This window comes from Schistocerca americana, chromosome 3, assembly GCF_021461395.2.
Source record: "Schistocerca americana isolate TAMUIC-IGC-003095 chromosome 3, iqSchAmer2.1, whole genome shotgun sequence".
NCBI classification, from domain to species: Eukaryota; Metazoa; Arthropoda; class Insecta; order Orthoptera; family Acrididae; genus Schistocerca; species Schistocerca americana.
This window is the reverse complement of record NC_060121.1, coordinates 333,328,138-333,354,603: the sequence shown is the minus strand read 5'-3', so window position 1 is coordinate 333,354,603 and position 26,466 is coordinate 333,328,138. Positions and strand designations below refer to the sequence as shown.

The following is a 26,466-nucleotide window of genomic DNA, read 5'->3' as shown; positions in this document are numbered from 1 at the left end:
TACAACCTAAAATGAGAGACTGTATGATATTTTGGCTCAACACCTGCATCCCTCCTCCAACTGGTTTTTGAGAAAACCACCCCTAAATTTCATGATGCCAATTAACTGAAAATTGACAGGATTGATAGAAAATTGAAAACTGAGCAGCTTTCATCATCATGTATGGGGTCAAATTACTCTCTCCACATACTTGGTATTATAAGCCTCTTTGGATCATTGAGGCACTCGTAGTCTTGCATCACTTGATTATGCTTAAAACTAGAAACTGAGGAAATAAATTTTTATGACTGCTGATGTGCCAAAAGTTCAACAAAAGTGCCACTGACAGAACAACCAAGCCATCAGGCTGCATAGCAGAGAACCTGGATTTGAATCTCAAATGCAGTCTGCAATTTTTCTTCCCCCCCCCCCCCCCCCCCCCCCCCCATATTGGTTGGAATAGGAGGGTTAATAAGGTAAGTAAATCAATAGGGAACAATAAAAAGGGAGACAAATAAATTTCTCAGGTGACTTGGATTAGCACAGAATTTAGATTTTAAGCTGCGTTGTATGGAAACGATTTCAAGTAAGACTGCATTGAACTTGTCTCAAGGCACCACAGACAGCTGACCTACACTTGTTTACATTGAGGTGGGGGATAGAATGCACACAGGGATAATTATGTTGGCCTCATTGCCTATTCCTTACAAAAAAAGTGAGTGTTTCCATTCTCCATTATTAGTCTGTTGTGAACCTTTAGTATACTTGTAGTGAATTTTTAAACAATTGAATTTATTTATTATTATTATTTATTAATTATTGTAGTGAACTTTTATCGTATTTCCACAGGATAAAATACTTTTTGTGATATAATATGATGATTATCTGAAAATAATATAACACTTATACAGTATGTAATTTGTAGTAAATCACTTTTTTGTTTATGCAAGTTTATTTTACAATTTTTCATCTCCACAATCTTAATAATGGAGGATGTACAGCCCTCTACCAGTGATGAAATAAATATCTGAGATCCTGTCACAGACAATGGGAAGCGTGAAGTGGCCAACACTGTATATTGGCTTGCACAACTGTTGCAACACAGATGTATTATCAATGCACTACTAGAAACAGGCAGTTTATTTCTCAGCATTCCAAACTAAGAGGAGCGGCTATAATCGAGTGATGTTTGGAACTGAAGAACAAAGTCATTTTTGTTGATGTCGAAGAACTGCATCATGGAGACGGTACAAAAGGTGGAAAGTGCTGAGAACCATGAATGTGAAATCAGTTGTAATGTTATGGAAATCTCCATGTTCAGTCAAGCTGTGCTTCACTAATTACAGGCGAGTGCTATGAACTGGTAACCAAATGAGTGAACTGTGAAGCTGTACCCCCTGAAGTAAAAGCAAGAGCAGTAGATTAGGTAAGAAGTATCCAGGTTGGAACATTGCAAAAGAATGAATCAACAGCAGTCCTGAAAAGGAAGAAAGATTTAAAATTGTGGAAAACAGGTATCATTAAAGGAGGGACAAGGTATGACAGATATGTCAATAAATAAGTGGACAGTTTATCGATTTGTCAAATCTCATCCTCATAAGGAGAATGTGACAATGAGAATACTCCAGCAGTGGGCTGCAGGTGCAGCACTTCAGTGTCTAACCAACATAGATTTTAATTTGCTGCATCATTATCTTGGCAAGAAATTAAAAATTGGAGCATAAAATTAGTCAATGGCATGTCATGAAATACGTCTTTACACACGGAGGTAGAAAATATAGAGGATATATACAATTTGCAGCAATTTCAGCAAGCAGATGGTGTTAATGTAGAATTTAATGTGATTGTGTGATTGACATCCACCAGACAAGATGCAAATACCCGACAAACATTTGATGCACATTAATGCATAAGGAATAAATATGAATTCTTGTTGCAGTTGGTAATATACATAAAATAACAAATCTGTACAAGGTTCAATATTCTATCAAAGCATCTGGAAAACCGTTGCCTAACTTTTTTTTTTTCTGACAAGAGACCAATGATATATTTGCCTCTTGGGTTATAGAACAGGCCAACTGTTTAACCAACTCTTTAAAAACATTTATGTCACTTGCTCCAAATCTGGAAACCGACAAATTTAATTTACAAAACATATCTTGAGAACATTTTAAAATCATATGTTGCTGATAACAAGTTTTACCTGATATTAGATTCCTGGCATTGACAAACAAACACTGTAACATATGTTACCATGCTTATAGATGATTCTGGTCTACTCTCTTGCATGGTAAAAGTAATACTGCCAAACTGGACACCTGCATGCCAGGAGTGTGATGTTTATTTTTTTCACCAAGATAAAAAAACTTTATTTTGAAGCTCAAAAATTGCAGTATGCTTCTGGAAACCCAGTAGGAAATGGACAACCACACAAATGCAATAACAATTCACAGCATAACTCATAATCAACTTTCAGTACCAATTTTTCAGATGATGCTACCATATGTATGGTAAGCATAAAAATTGATTCCTGAAAAAGAAATATTTTTAAATGTAAACCAAGATTATTTTCCATTAAGTCTTTCGAAGGAATGATACAGTTGCATGAACATTGAATTTATTAGATATTCTTGCTACTGCAAGTGTATTTGTCTCAAATGTTTATAGGGAAATGAAATGAAAATGAGCGTTTGGCATCATTGGCCGGGAGGCCTCTTCGGGGCAGGTCTGGCCGCCTTGGTGCAGGTCTTATTACATTCAACGCCACATTGGGTGACCTGCGTGCCAGATGGGGATGAAATGACGATGAAGGCAACACAACACCCAGTCCCTGAGCACAGAAAATCCCCGACCCCACCAGGAATCGAACCCGGGCCCGTAGGATGGCAATCTGTCACACTGACCACTCAGCTATTGGGGTGGATAAATGTTTATATGACAACCACCATCCATCTAGCTGTTCGAAGAAAAGTGAGGAAGTGAGGAGATGTAACAGAGTGAGTGAAAGAATCATTTTAAAGTGACTAAGACTAAAATTGTAATTCCTTACCAATCCAAGTTGTTTGAGAAATTTATTTGTCTGCCTTGTTATTACTCCTTATTAAGCCTCCTACTCCTGCCAATTTTGATACAAGGGAAAGAAAAAATGAGCTGCATAGTGCATTTGAGTTTCAAACACAGATTCTTTGACCTCAGCCAAATGCCATGGTTACTGTACTCATGGCACTTTTGTTGAACAACATGTAACTTATAGATACATAAGTGCCAGTTATAAAAGTTAATTTTCTTTATTTCTAGACAAATTATCAATTGCTGACACCATATATAAAAGTGCTCAGTTATCAACTGCTCCCATCAATTTTTAGTCTAATCCATGTCATGACTTTAGCGGGTGGTTTTATCAAAACAGGATATTGAGCCAAACATCTTACAGTCTTTCATTTTATGTTGTACACAAGTGACCTGCTAGATACGAGCTGAGTCGGTTGGCTATGTCTAAGGTTTCCCTCTTGTCAGTGGTATTAGATGGTCATACTGTCTGCAGTAGCGATTTCTCACAAGTAGTGAAGATATATAATGACACAGAATGCATGCATTTACAAGAACATATATAAGAAGTTAACATGTAATCTTGCAAGCTGCTGATGAACTCATTATCTATGAGAATCCATGGAAAAATTTGGTGCAGCTTATAAGTAAGATTATACAGTAAGCTGAGGAAATCATTACCCAGCATACTGACGCATACTTTGCATCAGTATGTAATAATATGTATGATTCCAATACAACAGATGTAGGCAGAGAACGATAATAATGTTAATAACATATATATATATATATTTCTTTAAATATGTCTGCTTCTGTCTGTATATGTGTGGATGGACGTGGGTGTGTGTGCGAGTGTATACCCGTCCTTTTATCCCCCTGATGAGGCAACAGTTTGTTGCGAAAGCTTGAATTTTGTGTGTATGTTTGTGTTTGTTTGTGTGTCTGTCGACCTCCCAGCACTTTCATTTGGTAAGTCACATCACCTTTGTTTTTAGATATATTTTTCCTACGTGGAATGTTTCCCTCTATTTTATATATATATATATATATATATATATATATATATATATATATATATATATATATATATATATATATATAAAAAACAAAGATGATGTGACTTACCAAATGAAAGTGCTGGCAGGTCGACAGACACAAACAAACACAAACATACACACAAAATTCAAGCTTTCGCAACAAACTGTTGCCTCATCAGGAAAGAGGGAAGGAGAGGGAAAGACAAAAGGAAGTGGGTTTTAAGGGAGAGGGTAAGGAGTCATTCCAATCCCGGGAGCGGAAAGACTTACCTTAGGGGGAAAAAAGGACGGGTATACACTCGCACACACACACATATCCATCCACACATATACAGACACATGCAGACATATTTAAAGACCTTTAAATATGTCTGCATGTGTCTGTATATGTGTGGATGGATATGTGTGTGTGTGTGCGAGTGTATACCCGTCCTTTTTTCCCCCTAAGGTAAGTCTTTCCGCTCCCGGGATTGGAATGACTCCTTACCCTCTCCCTTAAAACCCACTTCCTTTCGTCTTTCCCTCTCCTTCCCTCTTTCCTAATGAGGCAACAGTTTGTTGCGAAAGCTTGAATTTTGTGTGTATGTTTGTGTTTGTTTGTGTCTGTCGACCTGCCAGCACTTTCATTTGGTAAGTCACATCATCTTTGTTTTTAGATATATATTTCCTATGTGGAATGTTTCCCTCTATTATAACCATATATATATATATATATATATATATATATATATATATATATATATATATATATATATATATATTTATAAACAAAGATGAGGTGACTTACCGAACGAAAGCGCTGGCAGGTCGATAGACACACAAACAAACACAAACATACACACAAAATTCAAGCTTTCGCAACAAACTGTTGCCTCATCAACAAAGAGGGAAGGAGAGGGGAAGACGAAAGGAAGTGGGTTTTAAGGGAGAGGGTAAGGAGTCATTCCAATCCCGGGAGCGGAAAGACTTACCTTAGGGGGAAAAAAGGACGGGTATACACTCGCACACACACACATATCCATCCACACATATACAGACACATGCAGACATATTTAAAGACCTTTAAATATGTCTGCATGTGTCTGTATATGTGTGGATGGATATGTGTGTGTGTGTGCGAGTGTATACCCGTCCTTTTTTCCCCCTAAGGTAAGTCTTTCCGCTCCCGGGATTGGAATGACTCCTTACCCTCTCCCTTAAAACCCACTTCCTTTCGTCTTTCCCTCTCCTTCCCTCTTTCCTAATGAGGCAACAGTTTGTTGCGAAAGCTTGAATTTTGTGTGTATGTTTGTGTTTGTTTGTGTCTGTCGACCTGCCAGCACTTTCATTTGGTAAGTCACATCATCTTTGTTTTTAGATATATATTTCCTATGTGGAATGTTTCCCTCTATTATAACCATATATATATATATATATATATATATATATATATATATATATATATATATATTTATAAACAAAGATGAGGTGACTTACCGAACGAAAGCGCTGGCAGGTCGATAGACACACAAACAAACACAAACATACACACAAAATTCAAGCTTTCGCAACAAACTGTTGCCTCATCAACAAAGAGGGAAGGAGAGGGGAAGACGAAAGGAAGTGGGTTTTAAGGGAGAGGGTAAGGAGTCATTCCAATCCCGGGAGCGGAAAGACTTACCTTTGGGGGAAAAAAAGACAGGTATACACTCGCACACACGCACATATCCATACACACATACAGCCACAAGCAGACATATTTAACGACAAAGAGTTTGGGCAGAGATGTCAGTCGAGGCAGAAGTGTAGAGGCAAAGAAGTTGTTGAAAGACAGGTGAGGTATGAGTGGTGGGAACTTGAAATTAGCGGAGATTGAGGCCTGGCGGATGACGAGAAGAGAGGATATACTGAAGGGCAAGTTCCCATCTCCGGAGTTCGGATAGGTTGGTGTTGGTGGGAAGTATCCAGATAACCCGGACGGTGTAACACTGTGCCAAGATGTGCTGGCTGTGCACCAAGGCATGTTTAGCCACAGGGTGATCCTCATTACCAACAAACACTGTCTGCCTGTGTCCATTCATGCGAATGGACAGTTTGTTGCTGGTCATTCCCACATAGAATACATCACAGTGTAGGCAGGTCAGTTGGTAAATCACGTGGGTGCTTTCACACGTGGCTCTGCCTTTGATCGTGTACACCTTCCGGGTTACAGGACTGGAGTAGGTGGTGGTGGGAGGGTGCGTGGGACAGGTTTTGCATCGGGGGTGGTTACAAGGATATGAGCCAGAGGGTAGGGAAGGTGGTTTGGGGATTTCATAGGGATGAACTAACAGGTTACGAAGGTTAGATGGACGGCGGAAAGACACTCTTGGCGGAGTGGGGAGGATTTCATGAAGGATGGATCTCATTTCAGGGCAGGATTTGAGGAAGTCGTATCCCTGCTGGAGAGCCACATTCAGAGTCTGGTCCAGTTCCGGAAAGTATCCTGTCACAAGTGGGGCACTTTTGTGGTTCTTCTGTGGGGGATTCTGGGTTCGAGGGGACGAGGAAGTGGCTCTGGTTATTTGCTTCTGTACCAGGTCGGGAGGGTAGTTGCGGGATGCGAAAGCTGTTTTCAGGTTGTTGGTGTAATGATTCAGGGATTCCGGACTGGAGCAGATTCGTTTGCCACGAAGACCTAGGCTGTAGGGAAGGGACCGTTTGATGTGGAATGGGTGGCAGCTGTCATAATGGAGGTACTGTTGCTTGTTGGTGGGTTTGATGTGGACGGACGTGTGAAGTTGGCCATTGGACAGGTGGAGGTCAACGTCAAGGAAAGTGGCATGGGATTTGCAGTAGGACCAGGTGAATCTGATGGAACCAAAGGAGTTGAGGAAGCCTTCTTGGTTACCCAGGCCTGCCAACCCAAAGTATGGTACAGATTTATCGATGACATCTTCATGATCTGGACTCACAGTGAAGAAGAACTCCAGAATTTCCTCTCCAACCTCAACTCCTTTGGTTCCATCAGATTCACCTGGTCCTACTCCAAATCCCATGCCACTTTCCTTGACGTTGACCTCCACCTGTCCAATGGCCAACTTCACACGTCCGTCCACATCAAACCCACCAACAAGCAACAGTACCTCCATTATGACAGCTGCCACCCATTCCACATCAAACGGTCCCTTCCCTGCAGCCTAGGTCTTCGTGGCAAACGAATCTGCTCCAGTCCGGAATCCCTGAATCATTACACCAACAACCTGAAAACAGCTTTCGCATCCCGCAACTACCCTCCCGACCTGGTACAGAAGCAAATAACCAGAGCCACTTCCTCATCCTCTCAAACCCAGAACCTCCCACAGAAGAACCACAAAAGTGCCCCACTTGTGACAGGATACTTTCCGGAACTGGACCAGACTCTGAATGTGGCTCTCCAGCAGGGATACGACTTCCTCAAATCCTGCCCTGAAATGAGATCCATCCTTCATGAAATCCTCCCCACTCCGCCAAGAGTGTCTTTCCGCCGTCCACCTAACCTTCATAACCTGTTAGTTCATCCCTATGAAATCCCCAAACCACCTTCCCTACCCTCTGGCTCAAATCCTTGTAACCACCCCCGATGCAAAACCTGTCCCATGCACCCTCCCACCACCACCTACTCCAGTCCTGTAACCCGGAAGGTGTACACGATCAAAGGCAGAGCCACGTGTGAAAGCACCCACGTGATTTACCAACTGACCTGCCTACACTGTGATGCATTCTATGTGGGAATGACCAGCAACAAACTGTCCATTCGCATGAATGGACACAGGCAGACAGTGTTTGTTGGTAATGAGGATCACCCTGTGGCTAAACATGCCTTGGTGCACAGCCAGCACATCTTGGCACAGTGTTACACCGTCCGGGTTATCTGGATACTTCCCACCAACACCAACCTATCCGAACTCCGGAGATGGGAACTTGCCCTTCAGTATATCCTCTCTTCTCGTCATCCGCCAGGCCTCAATCTCCGCTAATTTCAAGTTCCCGCCACTCATACCTCACCTGTCTTTCAACAACTTCTTTGCCTCTACACTTCTGCCTCGACTGACATCTCTGCCCAAACTCTTTGTCTTTAAATATGTCTGCTTGTGGCTGTATGTGTGTATGGATATGTGCGTGTGTGCGAGTGTATACCTGTCCTTTTTTCCCCCAAAGGTAAGTCTTTCCGCTCCCGGGATTGGAATGACTCCTTACCCTCTCCCTTAAAACCCACTTCCTTCCGTCTTTCCCTCTCCTTCCCTCTTTGTTGATGAGGCAACAGTTTGTTGCGAAAGCTTGAATTTTGTGTGTATGTTTGTGTTTGTTTGTGTGTCTGTCGACCTGCCAGCGCTTTCGTTCGGTAAGTCACCTCATCTTTGTTTTTATATATAATTTTTCCCACGCGGAATGTTTCCTTCTATTATATATACACTCCTGGAAATTGAAATAAGAACACCGTGAATTCATTGTCCCAGGAAGGGGAAACTTTATTGACACATTCCTGGGGTCAGATACATCACATGATCACACTGACAGAACCACAGGCACATAGACACAGCCAACAGAGCATGCACAATGTCGGCAATAGTACAGTGTATATCCACCTTTCGCAGCAATGCAGGCTGCTATTCTCCCATGGAGACGATCGTAGAGATGCTGGATGTAGTCCTGTGGAACGGCTTGCCATGCCATTTCCACCTGGCGCCTCAGTTGGACCAGCGTTCGTGCTGGACGTGCAGACCGCGTGAGACGACGCTTCATCCAGTCCCAAACATGCTCAATGGGGGACAGATCCGGAGATCTTGCTGGCCAGGGTAGTTGACTTACACCTTCTAGAGCACGTTGGGTGGCACGGGATACATGCGGACGTGCATTGTCCTGTTGGAACAGCAAGTTCCCTTGCCGGTCTAGGAATGGTAGAACGATGGGTTCGATGACGGTTTGGATGTACCGTGCACTATTCAGTGTCCCCTCGACGATCACCAGTGGTGTACGGCTAGTGTAGGAGATCGCTCCCCACACCATGATGCCGGGTGTTGGCCCTGTGTGCCTCGGTCGTATGCAGTCCTGATTGTGGCGCTCACCTGCACGGCGCCAAACACGCATACGACCATCATTGGCACCAAGACAGAAGCGACTCTCATCGCTGAAGACGACACGTCTCCATTCGTCCCTCCATTCACGCCTGTCGCGACACCACTGGAGGCGGGCTGCACGATGTTGGAGCGTGAGCGGAAGATGGCCTAACGGTGTGCGGGACCGTAGCCCAGCTTCATGGAGACGGTTGCGAATGGTCCTCGTCGATACCCCAGGAGCAACAGTGTCCCTAATTTGCTGGGAAGTGGCGGTGCGGTCCCCTACGGCACTGCGTAGGATCCTACGGTCTTGGCGTGCATCCGTGCGTCGCTGCGGTCCGGTCCCAGGTCGACGGGCACGTGCACCTTCCGCCGACCACTGGCGACAACATCGATGTACTGTGGAGACCTCACGCCCCACGTGTTGAGCAATTCGGCGGTACGTCCACCCGGCCTCCCGCATGCCCACTATACGCCCTCGCTCAAAGTCCGTCAACTGCACATACGGTTCACGTCCACGCTGTCGCGGCATGCTACCAGTGTTAAAGATTGCGATGGAGCTCCGTATGCCACGGCAAACTGGCTGACACTGACGGCGGCGGTGCACAAATGCTGCGCAGCTAGCGCCATTCGACGGCCAACACCGCGGTTCCTGGTGTGTCCGCTGTGCCGTGCGTGTGATCATTGCTTGTACAGCCCTCTCGCAGTGTCCGGAGCAAGTATGGTGGGTCTGACACACCGGTGTCAATGTGTTCTTTTGTCCATTTCCAGGAGTATATATATATATATATATATATATATATATATATATATATACACAAAAGTTTATATTGCACAGTAAATAAAAAAGTGTAAGTCATGTTTTTTTTTCTCCCTGTAAAGTCACTTGTCTGCTAATGTAGTCAATATGTCTAGATAGTGAAACGCTCTCTTCAAATTGTCTTCATAGTAATACTTCAGAAAAAGAAAGGAAAGTCCAATTTCGCCTGACAATATACAACTAATATTTGTGGGCCCCGCCGACTGTGGCAAGATGAACATTACAGTGTCATTTCTTACACATCCTGATGCAGTTTGCTGTGAGCATGTACATGGATTTTCGAAAACATTGTTTCAGTCCAAATATCAGCTATTACGGAAAATATATTCCGGCATTGATAGTATAACATATAAGACATGCTGTTCTTTTACCAGAAAGTACAGGTGAAACTGTGTTTGTATGCAATAATACTGCTGTGGAAAACCCGGAATAGACACCAAAATGCTGGCCGTGGTGGTCTTGCGGTTCTAGGCGCGCAGTCCGGAACCGCGCGACTGCTACGGTCGCCGGGTCGAATCCTGCCTCGGGCATGGATGTGTGTCATGTACTTAGGTTAGTTAGGTTTAAGTAGTTCTAAGTTCTAGGGGACTGATGACCATAGCTGTTAAGTCCCATTGTGCTCAGAGCCCTTTTTTAGACACCAAAATATTTCTGTTTTGATTGCCACATGTCAGAAAACTTTCTAGCTAACGTCCAAGATTTGCATGAGCTGGAGATGGCATGATGTACGGTAAGGATTGAAATAGCATGAGCTCTTCCCTACTACCTAATGTAGCTATACAACAATATGGACGTCAAGATGAGACTCACCTTATCACCGATGCCAGCAGATGTTACTTCCACTGCTGTTTCATCCTTGAGTCTTCCCTTGATGTTATCTGCAGGCAAACAAAGATGAAATAGTTTTGCTAGCTTGAAAACGACTTAGGAAGCTCTACTGTGGTGCCGTGATGTAACCACATACCAACAATGTTTACGAAAAAATGTCACTTATAATAACTAATCTAAATGGAAACTATGGAATGTAGTGAACACAGGCTACATTGTATCGTAGTCTGGACTCTTCCACTCGTATAAGTCTTATGGTCTGCTTATGTGGTGGCATTCTTTGGACGTAAATAACATTTTCAAAAATACAAAAAATGTTTAATATGTACTTCTGGTTACATTTCTCCTTCATTATCGAGACTTGTGACAATCAGCCTTGAATCATTCCTGAGATCTAGGTTTCATACTTAGACCTTCTGACTTGGAACAAACGGACCTACACTCCTCTTCAAAATAATGGACTGCATAATGAATATCTTGAGACATTAGTCCATTTACGAACTCGTATCAAATGCACTAAGCCGAAAATAGTAGATTCGTTTTACTTGTTTTCCCGAGTGTGTTGTTCAGCTGCCAAAATGTTGAAGAGATAACAAACTTTCAACCTTTCTCTTTAAAATGTGATAAATATGACCCAGAAATGCCTATTTTTATCAGAGTTATAGAGGTGTGAAATTACGTCGACTGAATCCCGACATCGATTTTAAATACGTTTTCAGTTCAAAAGACATCACTATTTTCTTCATGACAACGTACAGTCCCACAAGCAGCGAGGAGTGTTGACCTTTAGAAACCAGTACACAAGTACACCTGACTATCGTCTGATTTCTTATTGTTGACTAATTAGAAGAAGAGAGAAAAGATCGAGGCCCGCGCTTACAGAAAAAAAGACTATGGTATACTACATCAGTACATTCTCGAGAAAATGTGGGCGCTTGCATGTAGTTCTCGAGAACGGAAGGGTGCATAAATATTCACGAAAGAATATTTTTTAAAAAAAAGTAATGCCAAATTATTGAATATATTTGTTGCAACTGATTCAGTTAAAAACTCTCGAAGTGATTTTCTTACCAGTGACAAGCATTTTTCGTTAAACAATCATCAGCAACATACACTATTCGATAAAAAGTATCTGGACCCCTATTAGTGGACTTTAATATAGGATGTCTCCACCATTCACTTTCATAATGACTTCCACTCTGGTGGGGACACTTCCAATGAGGTGTCTGAATGTCTGTGGTGGAATGACAGCTCATTCTTCTCAAGAGCCGAAACCAAAGAAGGTAATGTTATTGGAAGCTGGGGTCTGAAGCGAGGTCGACGCTCCAACTCATCCCAAACGCGTTCCATTGAGTGCAGGTTGGAACTCCAGGCAGGCCAGTCGATTCCAGGAATATTATTGTCCACAAACAACTGCCTCACACTGCTGCTTCATGACAAGGTGCACTGTCGTGCTGACCAAACAATAATCGTCTCTGAACTGTTACTCCACTATATGCAGTGCACAGTGTTGTAAAAAGTGATCAGATCCTTCCACATTTAGTATTTTCTGAAGCATAATAAGGGAGTCACACCTTAACCACACACCCCCATATCATAACACCATCTCCTCCATTCTTCACTGCTGTCATTAAACATGATGGCAGGGTACATTCTCTAGGCATTTGACAAAACCGAACCATTTGACTGGATTGCTACAGGGTATAGGATGATTCATCAATCCAAATCACTCGTTTCCAGTAATCCATTGTCCAGTGGTCGCTTAGCACTGACTAGAGAAATGTATGGTTTATGAGAAGGTACTCGATCACCGTACCCCATTCTTAGAACGCCCTAAGCACAGTCTTTGTGCTAGCTAGACTGCTGGTAGCACTTTGAAGCTTACAAATGATTTCTTCCGGTAATTTCACGCAGTATTTTACAAACACCCTCTGCAGTGTTCAGTGGGGCCTGTCCAATCTGTTTTTAATTGCGATCGTTCCATCACTTCACAATCACGTCGCCAATGTCGACTTGGGCAGCTTTAGAAGGGATGAAACGTCCCTGACAGTTTTATTTCTCAGATGACATCCAATCATTAGTCCACATTCGAAGTCACTGAGCTCACCTTACCCACGTAGTCTGCTGTTACTGCTTCGCTACTGACAACACAATGGTTTCGTCCTCCAATTATGGTGAGGGGCCCCCCTCTCGCCTTACCTAGTGGTCAATTCCACATTACATACGGACGTCCAGATACTTCTGATCAGACAAGGTATTCATGACGTGTAGGCTTTCACGGCCGGTATCTCCAATAATTAAAACTTCCGAGTTAAGAGGCCGTGGTGGAACAGTACAAATTCTTTCTCCTGATGCTTGGTTGTCAACTGCGGGCTACTCATTTCGGAAGTTGTTTCCCACAGTTGCCAACGAAACATCAGGAGCAAAAATTTCTACTGTTTGACCCCGCCCTCTTAGCCCAGAAGTTTTAATTAATGAGACTGGAAATGAATTATATGCAAAATTATATTATATACTATGGATCATAAACCCCACAGAATTGTGGGGCTGTTGGACTTTTCTAACAGAACGATAATAAAGGAACCGAGATGACAGGCAGGACAGCCGGCCAACCTCTAACACCTGCGAAATCCAGTTCAGCATGCCGACCCCGTGAAGACACGGGACAAGGCCAGGAAAAAGAAGAAGTGAAGATAATAAAGGACCCATTATTGAAAGCATAGATATGATTTGTTATAATAATGTCCTCGCTGGATATTAGGCGACTTATAAAATTGTGAAGTACACTTACCAATCCGCTTGGCCACTTCCGAAGCGTTGAGCCCGAGCTTATTGGGCTCCACTTTGAATGTCACTTCGTTCAGATCCACTCTGCAACACAGAATACACAACACACTGTTGTTGGTCTATACTCTAGAGTTATGTTTAGAACGACATACTGCACTATACTATGACTTCTGATCTCCAACATCACCAACCCTAAAACCCTAAAGATCTAATTCACTCTTATTCAACGATTTCCACAGGAACAAAAGTCAAAATAATGAACCAATAGAATACATTATTAAATGACCTTTCCTATTCGTTATTGAAGCCGTTGCTAAAAAAGGAGTACATTATTCAGCAACGAAAGTCTTTGATCATTTGCCCAACAATATAAAGTGTCTGGCAGACAGATCAAGTTTTAAATCTAGATTACAATCATTTCTTTTGGACAACTCCTTCTACTCCATGGACGAGTTTCTGTTTCATAAATGGCAAAAAAAAAAAAAAGTACCTCTAAATGTAGTTGCACGTGTAGAACTAAAAATTTCAGTAACACTAATATTAGCACTATTCATGTGTGTATATAAATCCTGTAATCTGACTTGTTCCACATCATATCGATAAAATAATCGGGAAAACGATCACGGAGCATGACATAACTAAAACTAGAACTGATCATTTGCCCAAGAATATAAAGCGTCTGGCAGGTAGCAGATCAAGTTTTAAATCTAGCTTAGAATCATTTCTTCAGGACAACTCCTTCTACTCCATGGACGAGTTTCTGTTTCAGAAATGGCAAAAATTAATAAATAAATAATAAAAAAAAATTGTACCTCTAAATGTAGTTGCATGTGTAGAACTAAAATTTCAGTAACATTAATACTAGCACTATTCTCATATATATATATATATATATATATATATATATATATATATATATATATATCCTGTAATCTGACTTGTTCCACATCAATCGATAAAATAATCGGGAAAATGATCTACGGAACGTGACATAACTAAAACTAAAAACTATACAAAACGTCAAAAAAAAAAAAAGCCCTCACCGCTACAGTTTTTGAGATAGGTACGAAAGAATAACACTCTTCATCTGCTCTGAAATATTTAATTGATTTTGGGAGAGGAAACAAAAATGATTTTCCATGAATAAAATATGATTCTACAGTCAGGTGACAAAAGTCATCTGATAGCGACATGCAAGTGTACAAATGGCGGCAGTATCGTGTACACAAGGTGTAAAAGGGCAATGCATTGACGGATCTATCACTTGTACTTAAGTGATTCATGAGAAAAGGTTTCTGACGTGATTATGGCCGCAAGACGGGAATTAACAGGCTTCGAACGCGGGTTGGTGGTTGGAGCTAGACGCATGGGACATTTCATTTTGGAAATCGTCAGGGAATTCAATATTCCCATATCCATAGTGTCAAGGTGTGCCGAGAGTACCGAATTTCAACATTACATTTACATTTCTCCATGGACAATGCAGTGCCGGACGGCCTTCACTTAACGATCTTGAACAGTGGCGTTTGCGTGGAGTTGCCAGTGCTAACAGACAAGAAACACTGCGTGAAATAAATGCGGAAATCAATGTGCGACGTACGACGAATGCATCCGTTAGGACAGTGCGACGAAATCTGGCGTTAATGGAGTGTGGCAGTAAACGATCAACGCGAGTGCCTCTGTTAACTACTTAACAGATGACACACCTCAATGCCCGAGGCAGGACTCGAATGTGCGACCGTAGCAGCACCGCGGTTCCGGACTGTAGCGCCTAGAACCGTTTGGCCACAGCGGCCGGCTCACAAGCTGATGTTAAGAATGTATAAAGAAAGTGTTTAAATGCTCTTCCAGCTCACTGTCCACCAGTGGGCAGGGGCTGGCAAACAGTTGACGCCTGGGGCGTAACCGTGTGCGACAGTTCTGGATCGGCCGAATGCAGGCGAGCAAGGTCACCGCAGTGGTTCGTGCATGCGGCTAAATGGTATACGGCCGTCTGGCGGGCAACGTATACCAGCTGCACACAGCCTGCAGCGCCTCTCTTGAGCTGGTGACCACATCGCTTGGACCCTGGACGACTGGAAAGCCGTGGCCTGGTCTGAATTTTCCGATTTCACTTGGTAAGACCGAGTGTGGCGCAGACCCTGCGAAGCCACTGATCCAAATTGTCAAAAAGGCACTGTGCAATCTGGTGGTGGCTCCGTAGTAGTGTGGGCTGACGTTACGTGGAATGGACTGAGTTCTCCTGTCCAACTGAACTGATCACTGACTGCAAATGGCTATGTTTGGCGGCCATTTGCAGCCAGTCATGGACTTCATGTTTCCAAACAACGATGGAATTTTTATGGATGACAATGCGCCATGTCACCTGGCCACAGTTGTTCGTGATTGGTTTGAAGAACATTCTGGGTAATTCGAGCGAATGATTTGGCCATCCAGATCGCCCGACGTGAATCCCATCGAATAGTATGGGACATAATCAAGAGGTCAATTCCTGCACGAAATACTGTACCTGCAACACTTTCGCAATTATGAACGGCTGCAGAGGCAGCATGGCCCAGTATTTCTGCAAGGGACTTGCAACGACTTGTTGAGCTCATGCCACGTCAAGTTGCTGCACTACGCCGGGCTAAGGATCTGACACGATATTAGGAAGTACGCCAAGACTTTTGTCACTTCAGCGTATATACTGGTAATTGTTGCCTGTACGTCAAAAAGTCTGTAACTGAATTCTGGTGAGAACAGCAGACCTATAGAGGATCCTACAGGACTTAAATTTTAACTAACGATAACAGATCTCTTCACTGGAGATGGTTTTCATCTGACTCAGAACATTGGGGAAACACGCGTAATTATCCTGCTGATCTTCATAAAATTTGTCAGCAAGGGGATATGTCCGACTCTCTATTTAAATTAGGCTATTATAACGCTACCCTCGCGGCGCGGATGCTGCCCAATGCCTCACAGCTCTCGCCGGCAGGCGCAGCTGGTATACGTTGCCCGCCAGACGGCGGTATAACGACATTTCGCCGCATGCGCGAACCACTGCGGTGACCCTGCTCGCCAGCATTTGGCCGATCCAGAACTGTCGCACACGGTGACGCCCCAGGCCCACTGGTGGACAGTGAGCTGGAACAGCATTTAAACACTTTCTTTATACATTCTTAACATCAGCTTGTGAGCCGGCCGCTGTGGCCGAGCGGTTCTAGGCGCTACAGTCCAGAACCGCGCTGCTGCTACGGTCGCAGGCACGAATCCTGCCTAGGGCATGGATGTGTGTGATACCCTTAGGTTTAAGTAGTTCTAAGTCTAGGGGGCTGATGACCTCAGATGTTAAGTCCCATAGTGCTTAGAGCCATTTGTACCATTTTTATTGAGAAAGCATTCTCACTGCCCACGCTGCAAACATTACAAGTACACTGAGGTGTCAAAAGTGGTGAGGTACCTCCTAATATCGTCTCGGACCTCCATTTGCTCGGCGTATAATTCAACTCGACATGGCATGGACTCAACATGTCTTAGCAACTCCCCTGCAGAAATATGGAGCCATGCTGCCTCTATAGACGTCCATAACTGCGAAAGAGTTGCCGCTGCAGGATTTTGTGCACGAACTTATCTCTTGATTATGTCATATAAATGTTAGATGGTATTCATATCGAGCGATCTGGGTGGCCTAATCATTGCCCAATGACATAGTGCATTGTCATCCCTAAAAATTACACCATTGTTTGGGAACATGAAACGCACGAATGGCTGCAAATGGTCTCCAAGTAGCCGAACATAACCATTTCAGTCAATGATCGGTTCAATTGGACCAGAGGATCCAGTCCATTCCATATAAACAGAGCTCACGTCATTTTGGAACCATTTCCAGCTTGCACAGTGCCTTGTTGGCAACTTGGGTCAATGTCTTCGTGCGGTCTGCGCCGTGGTTGAATCAAAGCATCAGCTCTTGTCAACTGAAATCGGGACTCATCTGACTAGGGCACGGTTTTCCAGTCGTCTAGGCTCAAATCGATATGGTCGCGAGCCCAGGAGACGCGCTGCAGGCGATGTTATGCTGTTAGCAAAGGCACTCTCGTCGGTCATCTGTTGCCATGTCCATTAACGCCAAGTTTCGCACCACTGTCCTAACGGATATGTTCGTCGTACGTCCCACATTGATTTCCAGGGTTATTTCACGCAGTGGTGCTTGTCTGTTAGCACAGACAACTACGAAAACGCTGCTGCTCTCGGTCGTTAAGTGAAGACCGTCGGCTACTGCGTTTTCCGTGATGAGAGGTAATGCCTGATCTCGAAAGGTGTAAAGCTTTGTGTCGTGAAGTCATCAAAGGTAAACGAGTGGGCCTTTGGCTCCGGAAGCCCATATCAATGATATTTCTTTGAATGGTTCGCACACTGACGCCTGTTGATGGTCCAGCACTCAAATCTGCAACAATCTGCGGAAGAGTTGCACTTCTCTTCAGTCGTCGTTAGGCCCGTTCTTGCAGGATCTTTTACCGCCAGTAGCGATGTCGGAGATTTGATGTTTTACCGGCTTCCTGTATCACGGTACACTCGTGGAATGGTCATACGGGAAAATCCCCATTTCATCGCGACCTCTGAGATGTTGTGTCCGTTTTTCCTGCACCGACTATAACACCATGTTCAAACTCACTTAAATCTTGATAACCTGCCATTGTAGCAGCAGTAACAGATCTAACAACTGCGCCAGAAACTTGTTGTCTTATACACACGTTGCCGACCGCAGTGTCGTATTCTGCCTGTTTACATATCTCTGTATTTGAATACACATGCCTATACCAGTTTCTTTGTCACTTCAGTATAGGTAGTAATAGCGCTTTAATGGAGTGTGATTCTTGTGACTTTCAGCCAAAACCTGCTGGAGATTATAGTGACAACATGAATGATGAAGTGTTCAGAAAAGGTCCAGTATGTGCTGCTGAAAACAGAACCCCCTATATTGTTACTGTGGACAACGATTTGCATCTACCGTCACGGTTGAATTCAGGCTACGAAAACCACGAAGAAAGTAAGACATAAAATGACTGTGGAAATGAGAGCCAACGTCGACCAGATTGCAATTTAGCTCCGATTACTTGAACAGGTTAAAGCTTACGTTGTAGACTGCTACACTGTTCATGAAACGGCTAAGGCTGCGAGTGATGTCGGTACGTTACAGCCGTACAACTGGAACGTAACCCCTATACAGTTTATTGCGACTCAGACAAAAGGATGTATCTCTGTAAACAGTAAGACATTCGAGCTACCGGACGTGCTGAGATTACACACGAAGCACTCTCGGACTTCACTGCCGAACGTTACGGAGATGCAGAACGGCACGTCGTAAAAGAAGAAGAGACAACACGGCATCAGTTCAGAAGATGGCAGTTACTGTGTGAACTGCGTTAGTCAAATTCTGATACTGAAAAAATTCAAAGATTGCCAGACGGCAGTGGTTTCATTTCAGTATTTGATTATACTGCGTAATCTATACAGTACGCTTTTACACTGATCTAACATGGACGATCTGAATCATGCAATACTGGCGTGCACTAAGTACAAGGATTCACAAACAGTACTGTAAAGGACATTGGATGCAAAGGGTTTACCACTACAAAGAACTGTTACCACTTGATTCTAAAGATTCGATACAAATACGCACAATTTGATAGCAGAATACTTAAAAGAAGATGATGTACAGAATGAAATTTTCACTTTGCAGGGGAGTGTGCGCCGATATGGAACTTCCTGGCAGACTAAAACTGTATGCTGGATCGAGACTCGCACTCGGAATCTTTGCCATTGGCGCGCAAGTGTTCTACCGCTGAGCTACCCAAGCGCGACTCACGACCGTCCTCACAAGTTTACTTCCGCCAGTATCTCGTCTCCTACCTTCCAAACTTCACAGAAGCTATCCAGCGAAACTTGCAGAACCATCACTTCTGGAAGAAAGACTACTGCGGAGAGATGGCTTGTATTGTATGTTAACCGGGAGCCTAGAAACGACGGAGAGGCTCCGTCCCCGCCGCAGCCGCAGTGGTCCACAACCCCACGACGACTACCGCAGTCCACTTCACCCTTCCGCCGCCCCACACCGAACCCAGGGTTATTGTGCGGTTCGGCCCCAGGTGGACTCCCCAGAGTAATGGTGGTGTACGCGTACGTGGAGAACTTGTTTGCACGGCAATCGCCGACATAGTATAACTGGGGCGGAATAAGGGGAACCAGCCCGCATTCGCCGTGGCAGATGGAAAACCACCTACAAACCATTCACAGACTGGCCGGGTCACCAGACCTCGACACAAGGACGCCGGGCGGATTCGTGCCGGGGACCAGGCTCTCCTTCCCGCACGGCTAACCGGGCGGCTAGAGATGGCTTAACCACAGCCTGAGAGATGTGCCCAGAATGAAATTTTCACTCTGCACCTCGAACTCGGACGGGAATCGGCGAAATGCTGCGTATAATGAGGATAATGGGCAAGGGACACTACATTAGTAGTGAGTGGATAAGTTGAGATGTGCCAGGTTAGTTCATGCAGCTGCGATGACCACTGTGTCTGGATGGCTTAGTGGTCAGAACATCCGCCTAGCGAGCAGGAGACCCAGTTCGGCACAGATTTGCAACTTTTCCCATTGATTTCAATCAGTGCCTGCTCGCAGCCAATGTCCGTAATTCCTCTGCGTCTTAATTCATACTGGCTAATGGATCAAAATGGTGTCTGTTCTTTCAGACATATCTGAAATAACAGACACCATATATGTCAAGTATTAGTATTAACGTAGGCCTACGCATAAAATATCTCGGTATGTGCCGCGTAGGTGGTCTATTAGCGGACATAATAACGGTAATGGAGAGGGTTCCTTGTAAATGGATACCGCACAGCAAGAGAGGTGCACTTCGATAAATAAAGCCTAAGCGCAAACAGATATATAACTTGTAAGGTACAGCTAGCGAAACTGTAAATGAGCGTATTAATAGGTTATGTCAGTACAACCAATAATTCAACAAATATGGACGTCCAAAATAAATACGTCCTCACTAGAGTACCGAAGAAGAAATAGATGCATAAACAAAGGATCAGCGAAAGCAAAATCAGATCGATCACACACGACCAGGAAATATCCTAAAATAAAATAAGGTTAAGAATTTATCATAGCAGACAATCCTGCTTACTGCGAGACTGGCAATGTACACTGAAGAGTCAAAGAAACTGGTACACCTGCCTAATATCGTGCAGGGCCCCCGCGAGCTCGCAGAAGTGCCGCAAAACGACGTGGCATGGACTCGACTAATGTTTGAAGTAGTGCTGGGGGGGATTGACACTATGAATCCTGCAGGGCTGTCCATAAATCCGTAAGAGTACGAGGGTATGGAGATGTCTTCTGAACAGCACGTTGTAAGGCTTCCCAGATATGCTCAATAACGGTAATTCCTGGGGAGTTTGGTGGCCAGCGGAACTATTCAAACTTAGGAGAGTGTTCCTGGAGCTCAGGTTTCATTGTAGGGGCCACGTTATTAACCATTAGAGCCCAGCGTTACATTAATGGTACACGTGACAGGACTGGAGTTAAATGCAGTTTGGACAACAATGAACTTCTATGCTCTTCTTATGCTTATTGAAGGATTACTGAACATTATTCCTTCAGTCTTGTTTTAGTACTTATGAGAAGCAGTTCAGTACCGGGAACAACTTGAAACTGAATTCAAATATTTTTTCTACGGCCAGAATCTCGTCGCACCATGGATTCAGAGTAAATATAACAATTAAAACATTTTGTCCTTTAGGTTCAAACATTTTAAATTAAATTAAGAAACCAGCAATCACATGTCATTTATTGAAATTTATGCGATATCATTTGTATCACAGGGACCTGTACTACAATTTTCAGCGTTATGTAACAGTAACACTAAGCTTAGTGAGAGCACTATAATAATTTTTAATTCCATTTTGACTTCTATTTTGACATCCCGTTTACAAGTTTCAATTTGTTAACTGTTCTTAGAGAAGAAGGTTTCGGGGGCATTGGAACCGTGAGAGTAATTGGAATTCTTCAAAAATGTTCGCTTCCAAAGAAGAAGGAAACAGAAACATGAAAGAGGTATCGTTCATTCTACCACAAACAGTGGTCTGTTTCTGTGCAAATGGCATGAAAACTCCTTTGTTTCTGCATCATAAAATACAACAGTATCTAATGTTCTCAGAGTTCAAGGAAAACACGCTAAAGTTTCTGTACCCTCCATTCTGACGGAGTACAACAAGCACATAGGTGGAATTGTTCGCATTGATAAAAATGTGACTGAGTACAGGACAAATATCTATAACAGGATATGGCATTGGGGTCTCAAGAAATGAAAAGTGGGACTGTGTTTTGAATGTTTTGCTGCTTATTATACAAGGGTTTTGTTTTTGATTTCTGATCTGTCTCTTGTATAATTTATTTCACTAAGTAAAATATGTGTAACCTCTTCATATAAACGTATGTTGCTGTCAACAGTACCCAGCATTACATATATCGTACAAGGTAAAAGTAACAAATATAAAAAAAATTAACAAAAATTAATTTGGGCACTAAGGGGTTATGCGTGAGCTCTACTATAAACATCAGATTGCCAAATAGTATTTGGAATTTCTGAAACGCTTCCTCATAGTAAAACTGAAACAGAAGAGGAACTCATTGAAGGAAGACTGTGGTGCTTTACTCATTCACCTGCAAAATCTTGCGACGGTGAAAGAACTTTCACACTGCACCCATTTTCATCTCTCTCTTGCAGATGCATGAAGCTTCACAGTAGTAAATCTATTTATACCGTAACATCTTGAGTGAAATAAGAGTAAACCAAACAAATGTTGTGCTTAATATTCATGTATTTTTATTTCATTCATTGGGTTTATAAGCTTGAATATTTCAGTGATTTATTTTGGTTGTAAATTTGGGTTTTGATAATGCAACACGTTACATTCTATTCATGACGTGGATGAGGAAAACACAGGACACAAAAATTCCTAGCTGACTACTCTCTCGGTTTTAGATGTGTTTTACAACAATTTAGAATTGACTTGATTGACTTGACGATAAATTACTTGAAAACAAAGCTTTCACGTTTTATTATTTGGCTAGGACAAGTATTTAAACAGAAGTGAATGTTCTACAGTTGTTACTGAATGCAATACATGCTTCTCTTGTTCTCAAGTTAATTTAACTGACGACACGGAAATTGTATACGGAGCCGAACACATCAAAAATTCATGTGTTCAGACTATTGATTTTACTCTTATCCACAGGCAAGATGGTTAACACATGCTTGTAAGCTGGAGTTTGGTACAGGGGTAGTTGGTCCGACTTGCAAAGGTGATACCTGCGTTTCACTGTCAAGGGGAGAAGTGATGGTGGTGTAAAATTCCTGATCACCAGACGTGACGTCAAACTCAAATCACTCTACAGTGTCCCATTGAGAGAGGACATGGCGAACCGTCCGTCAGTTGGATCTATTAGGCTTGGCGGCCTCCTTGGTGCTATACGAGACGAGCCGACTATGTGGTGACATAGAGTTTCGTTCTCCTCCTTTCATCAACATCGTCATCACTAAACTCCTTTCATCATCACTGTCATCATCATTATCATTAACGACAACAAGAACACAACACCACATTAGACACCAGGGTAAGATACGGGGTGGATTTGGTGGTCGTATGGTTGTTATGTGAGGGATGTTTGGTGCAGGATGGAGGTGCGGTAATTCTCCCGAACTGGGGATTTGGAAACAGAAAGAGAGGAGTGGGGAAGGGGACATGTAAGAATAGGAGCAACAGATTGTTGTGGTTGGAGACATTAAGGAGAAACAATGCAACCAAGTTCACAGAATGTGAAGGTTATACATGGGTTTTAATGTGGGTAGAAAAGAATGATAATATGAAGTGACAGCAAAAGATTCTTGTTAAGGATAGTAAGTTGATGTGAACAGCATGGCAGCGAGAACAGTGTTCGAGAAATCGGAGGGAGTGATAGGATTTCGGGAAAACATTTATCTAAGTAGTGTTTGCGCAAGTGTGGATCAATTGGGTTAAGGCTTAGTGAGTGTGAAGGAAGGAGAAGGAACACACTCCCGACGTTAGGCTCACTAATGGTTATAGTGCAATGTGCGATTTCTGTTGGATGGGTAATGGGTGGGAATATTATATTAGCGCACGCTTTCTATTTAGTGTGACGCATTTTAATGTGTCAGTTGGAGAGTGTGGTTGTAAACGAAAGTGGAAGCCGTAGTGGGCTGTTCTATGACAATTGCCAAACTTATAGAAACCGTTTATCTTAAACTGCAATAGACTGCCCCAAAGAAGAACTGCTTCAGTGCGAACAGGAACTGGAAGGTAGAGTAGAGTGCTGCTAAATTGAGGGCAGGGTAAAGGGTATATACGTGTGGAGAGAGGATAGACCCCCCCCCCCCCTCCCTCCCAGGAAACGTCTCACACCCGACGAGTGTAACGCCTATGTTTGCGTGGTAGAGTAATGGTGGTGTGCGCATACGTGGAGAACTTGTTTGCGCAGCAATCGCCGACATAGTGTAAATCAGGCGGAATAAGGGGAACCAGCCCGCATTCGCCGAGGCAGATGGAAAACCGCCTTAAAAACCATCCACACACTGGCCGGCACACCGGACCTCGACACAAGTCCGCCGGACAGATTCGTGCCGGGGACCAGGCGCTCCTTCCCACGCGGAAAGCCGTGATTTAGACCGCACGGCTAACTGGGCGGGCTACACAAACCATACTTAAAGGTGTAAGAAACTCTAGAATTTATTTAATTTATGAAAAAATTATCAGCCGTTACATTTTAAACTCCATGTTTAGAAAAAACTCAAATTTTATAGTTAATTATCTCAATTTGCGACGGTTTTTAATAGATTTGGAAAATTCTAGAGTTTCATACACCTGTAAGTATGGTTTGTATGCTGTGCAAAATTCATCGAAGAATCTCTCTCACTTATGAAGAAAAGTGTACCTGTAGCAAGAAATGCAGCCAATAGTAAGTGAAAAAATTATGAAGTTTCACAACTACAAAAAATTCATTTTGCTATGTTTTTTAACTTCCACTGCTATAAGTGTGAATCCTGAATCCTTCCTGGTCATGCTAACAAAGTTTTATGAATTTATTTGTAAAAGTATAGGTAGTGGCAATTACAATACTGGCCATTAAAATTGCTACATCAAGAAGAAATACAGATGATAAACAGGTATTCAATGGGCAAATATATTATACTAGAACTGACATGTGATTACATTTTCACGCAATTTTGGGTGCATAGATCCTGAGAAATCAGTACCCAGAACAATCACCGCTGGCCGTAATAACGGCCTTGATACGCCTGGGCATTGAGTCAAACAAAGCTTGGATGGCGTGTACAGATACAGCTGCCCATGAAGCTTCAACACGATACCACAGTTCATCAAGAGTAGTGACTGGCGTATTGTGACGAGCCAGTTGCTCGGCCACCATTGACCAGACGTTTCCAATTCGTGAGAGATCTGGAGAATGTGCTGGACAGGGCAGCAGTCGAACATTTTCTGTATCCAGAAAGGCCCGTACAGGACCTGCAACATGCGGTCGTGTATTATCCTACAGAAATGTAGGGTTTCGCAGGGATCGAATGAAGGGTAGAGCCACGGGTCGTAACACATCTGAAATGTAACGTCCACTGTTCAAAGTGCCGTCAATGCGAACAAGAAGTGACCGAGACGTGTAACCAATGGCATCCCATACCATCACGCCGGGTGATACGCCAGTATGGCGATGACACGTTCACCGAGATGTCACCAAACACGGATTCGACCATCACGATGCTCTAAACAGAACCTGGATTCATCCGAAAAAATGACATTTTGCCATTCGTGCACCCCGGTTCGTCGTTGAGTACACCATCGCAGGCCCTCCTGTCTGTGATGCAGCGTCAAGGGTAACCGCAGCCACGGTCTCCGAGCTGATAGTCCATGCTGCTGCAAACGTCGTCGAACTGTTCGTGCAGTTGGTTGTTGTCTTGCAAACGTCCCCATCTATTGACCCAGGGATGGAGACGTGGCTGCACGATCCGTTACAGTCATGCGGATAAGATGCCTGTCATCTCGACTGCTAGTGATACGAGGCCGTTGGGATCCAGCACGGCGTTCCGTATTACCGTCCTAAACTCACCGATTCCATATTCTGCAAACAGTCACTGGATCTCGACCAACGCGAGCAGCAATGTCGCGATACGAGAAACCGCAATCGCGATAGGCTACAATCCGACCTTTATCAAAGTCGGAAAAGTGATGGTACGCATTTCTCCTCCTTACACGAGGCATCACAACAACGTTTCAGCAGGCAACGCCGGTCAACTGCTGTTTGTGTATGAGAAATCGGTTGGAAACATTCCTCATGTAAGCACGTTGTAGGTGTCGGCACCGGCGCCAACCTTGTGTGAATGCTCTGAAAAGCTAATCATTTGCATATCACAGCATCTTCGTCCTGTCGGTTAAATTTCGCGTCTGTAGCACGTCATCTTCGTCGTGTAGCAATTTTAATGGCCTGTAGTGTAAAATCTCCTCCAGCTTCAAGTCGGCCTTTTTGACGTCCTACCCCCCTTAAAGGTGTGTGTCTGCCGGGTTCCTCGCCTCCAAACAGATGACATACAGAGCAACAAAAGACCTTACGTGTGGAAGTGCTTGCGGGTTACGAGGGAGGCTATTGGTGCAGCAAGAAGTTGGCTCCGACGTCGACCAGTAGAGTAGTGTTATGCAGGTATACAGGCTCTCCCAGTAAGGTCGCCGCAATGAAGGAAGGTTATATTGGAGAATAGTGGGGAATAATATGGCTGACCGTCAGGGTAGCCGAGAGCGCTGACGCGCTGCCTCCTGGACTCGGGTAGGCGCGCCGGCCC

General features: G+C 43.5%; 1 protein-coding gene across 2 annotated transcripts in view; it reads right to left on the bottom strand.

Annotated features, from left to right (window-relative positions):
- LOC124607222 (receptor-type tyrosine-protein phosphatase N2) overlaps positions 1-26,466 on the bottom strand; it is a 445,587-nt gene that overhangs the window by 55,917 nt on the left and 363,204 nt on the right. For both annotated transcript variants that reach the window (XM_047139493.1, XM_047139494.1), the window contains 2 exons: positions 13,561-13,640; positions 10,752-10,819 (listed from right to left, as the gene is read on the bottom strand). In XM_047139493.1, the coding sequence (XP_046995449.1) occupies positions 10,752-10,819; positions 13,561-13,640 (148 nt within the window). The remainder of the gene's footprint in view (positions 1-10,751; positions 10,820-13,560; positions 13,641-26,466) is intronic.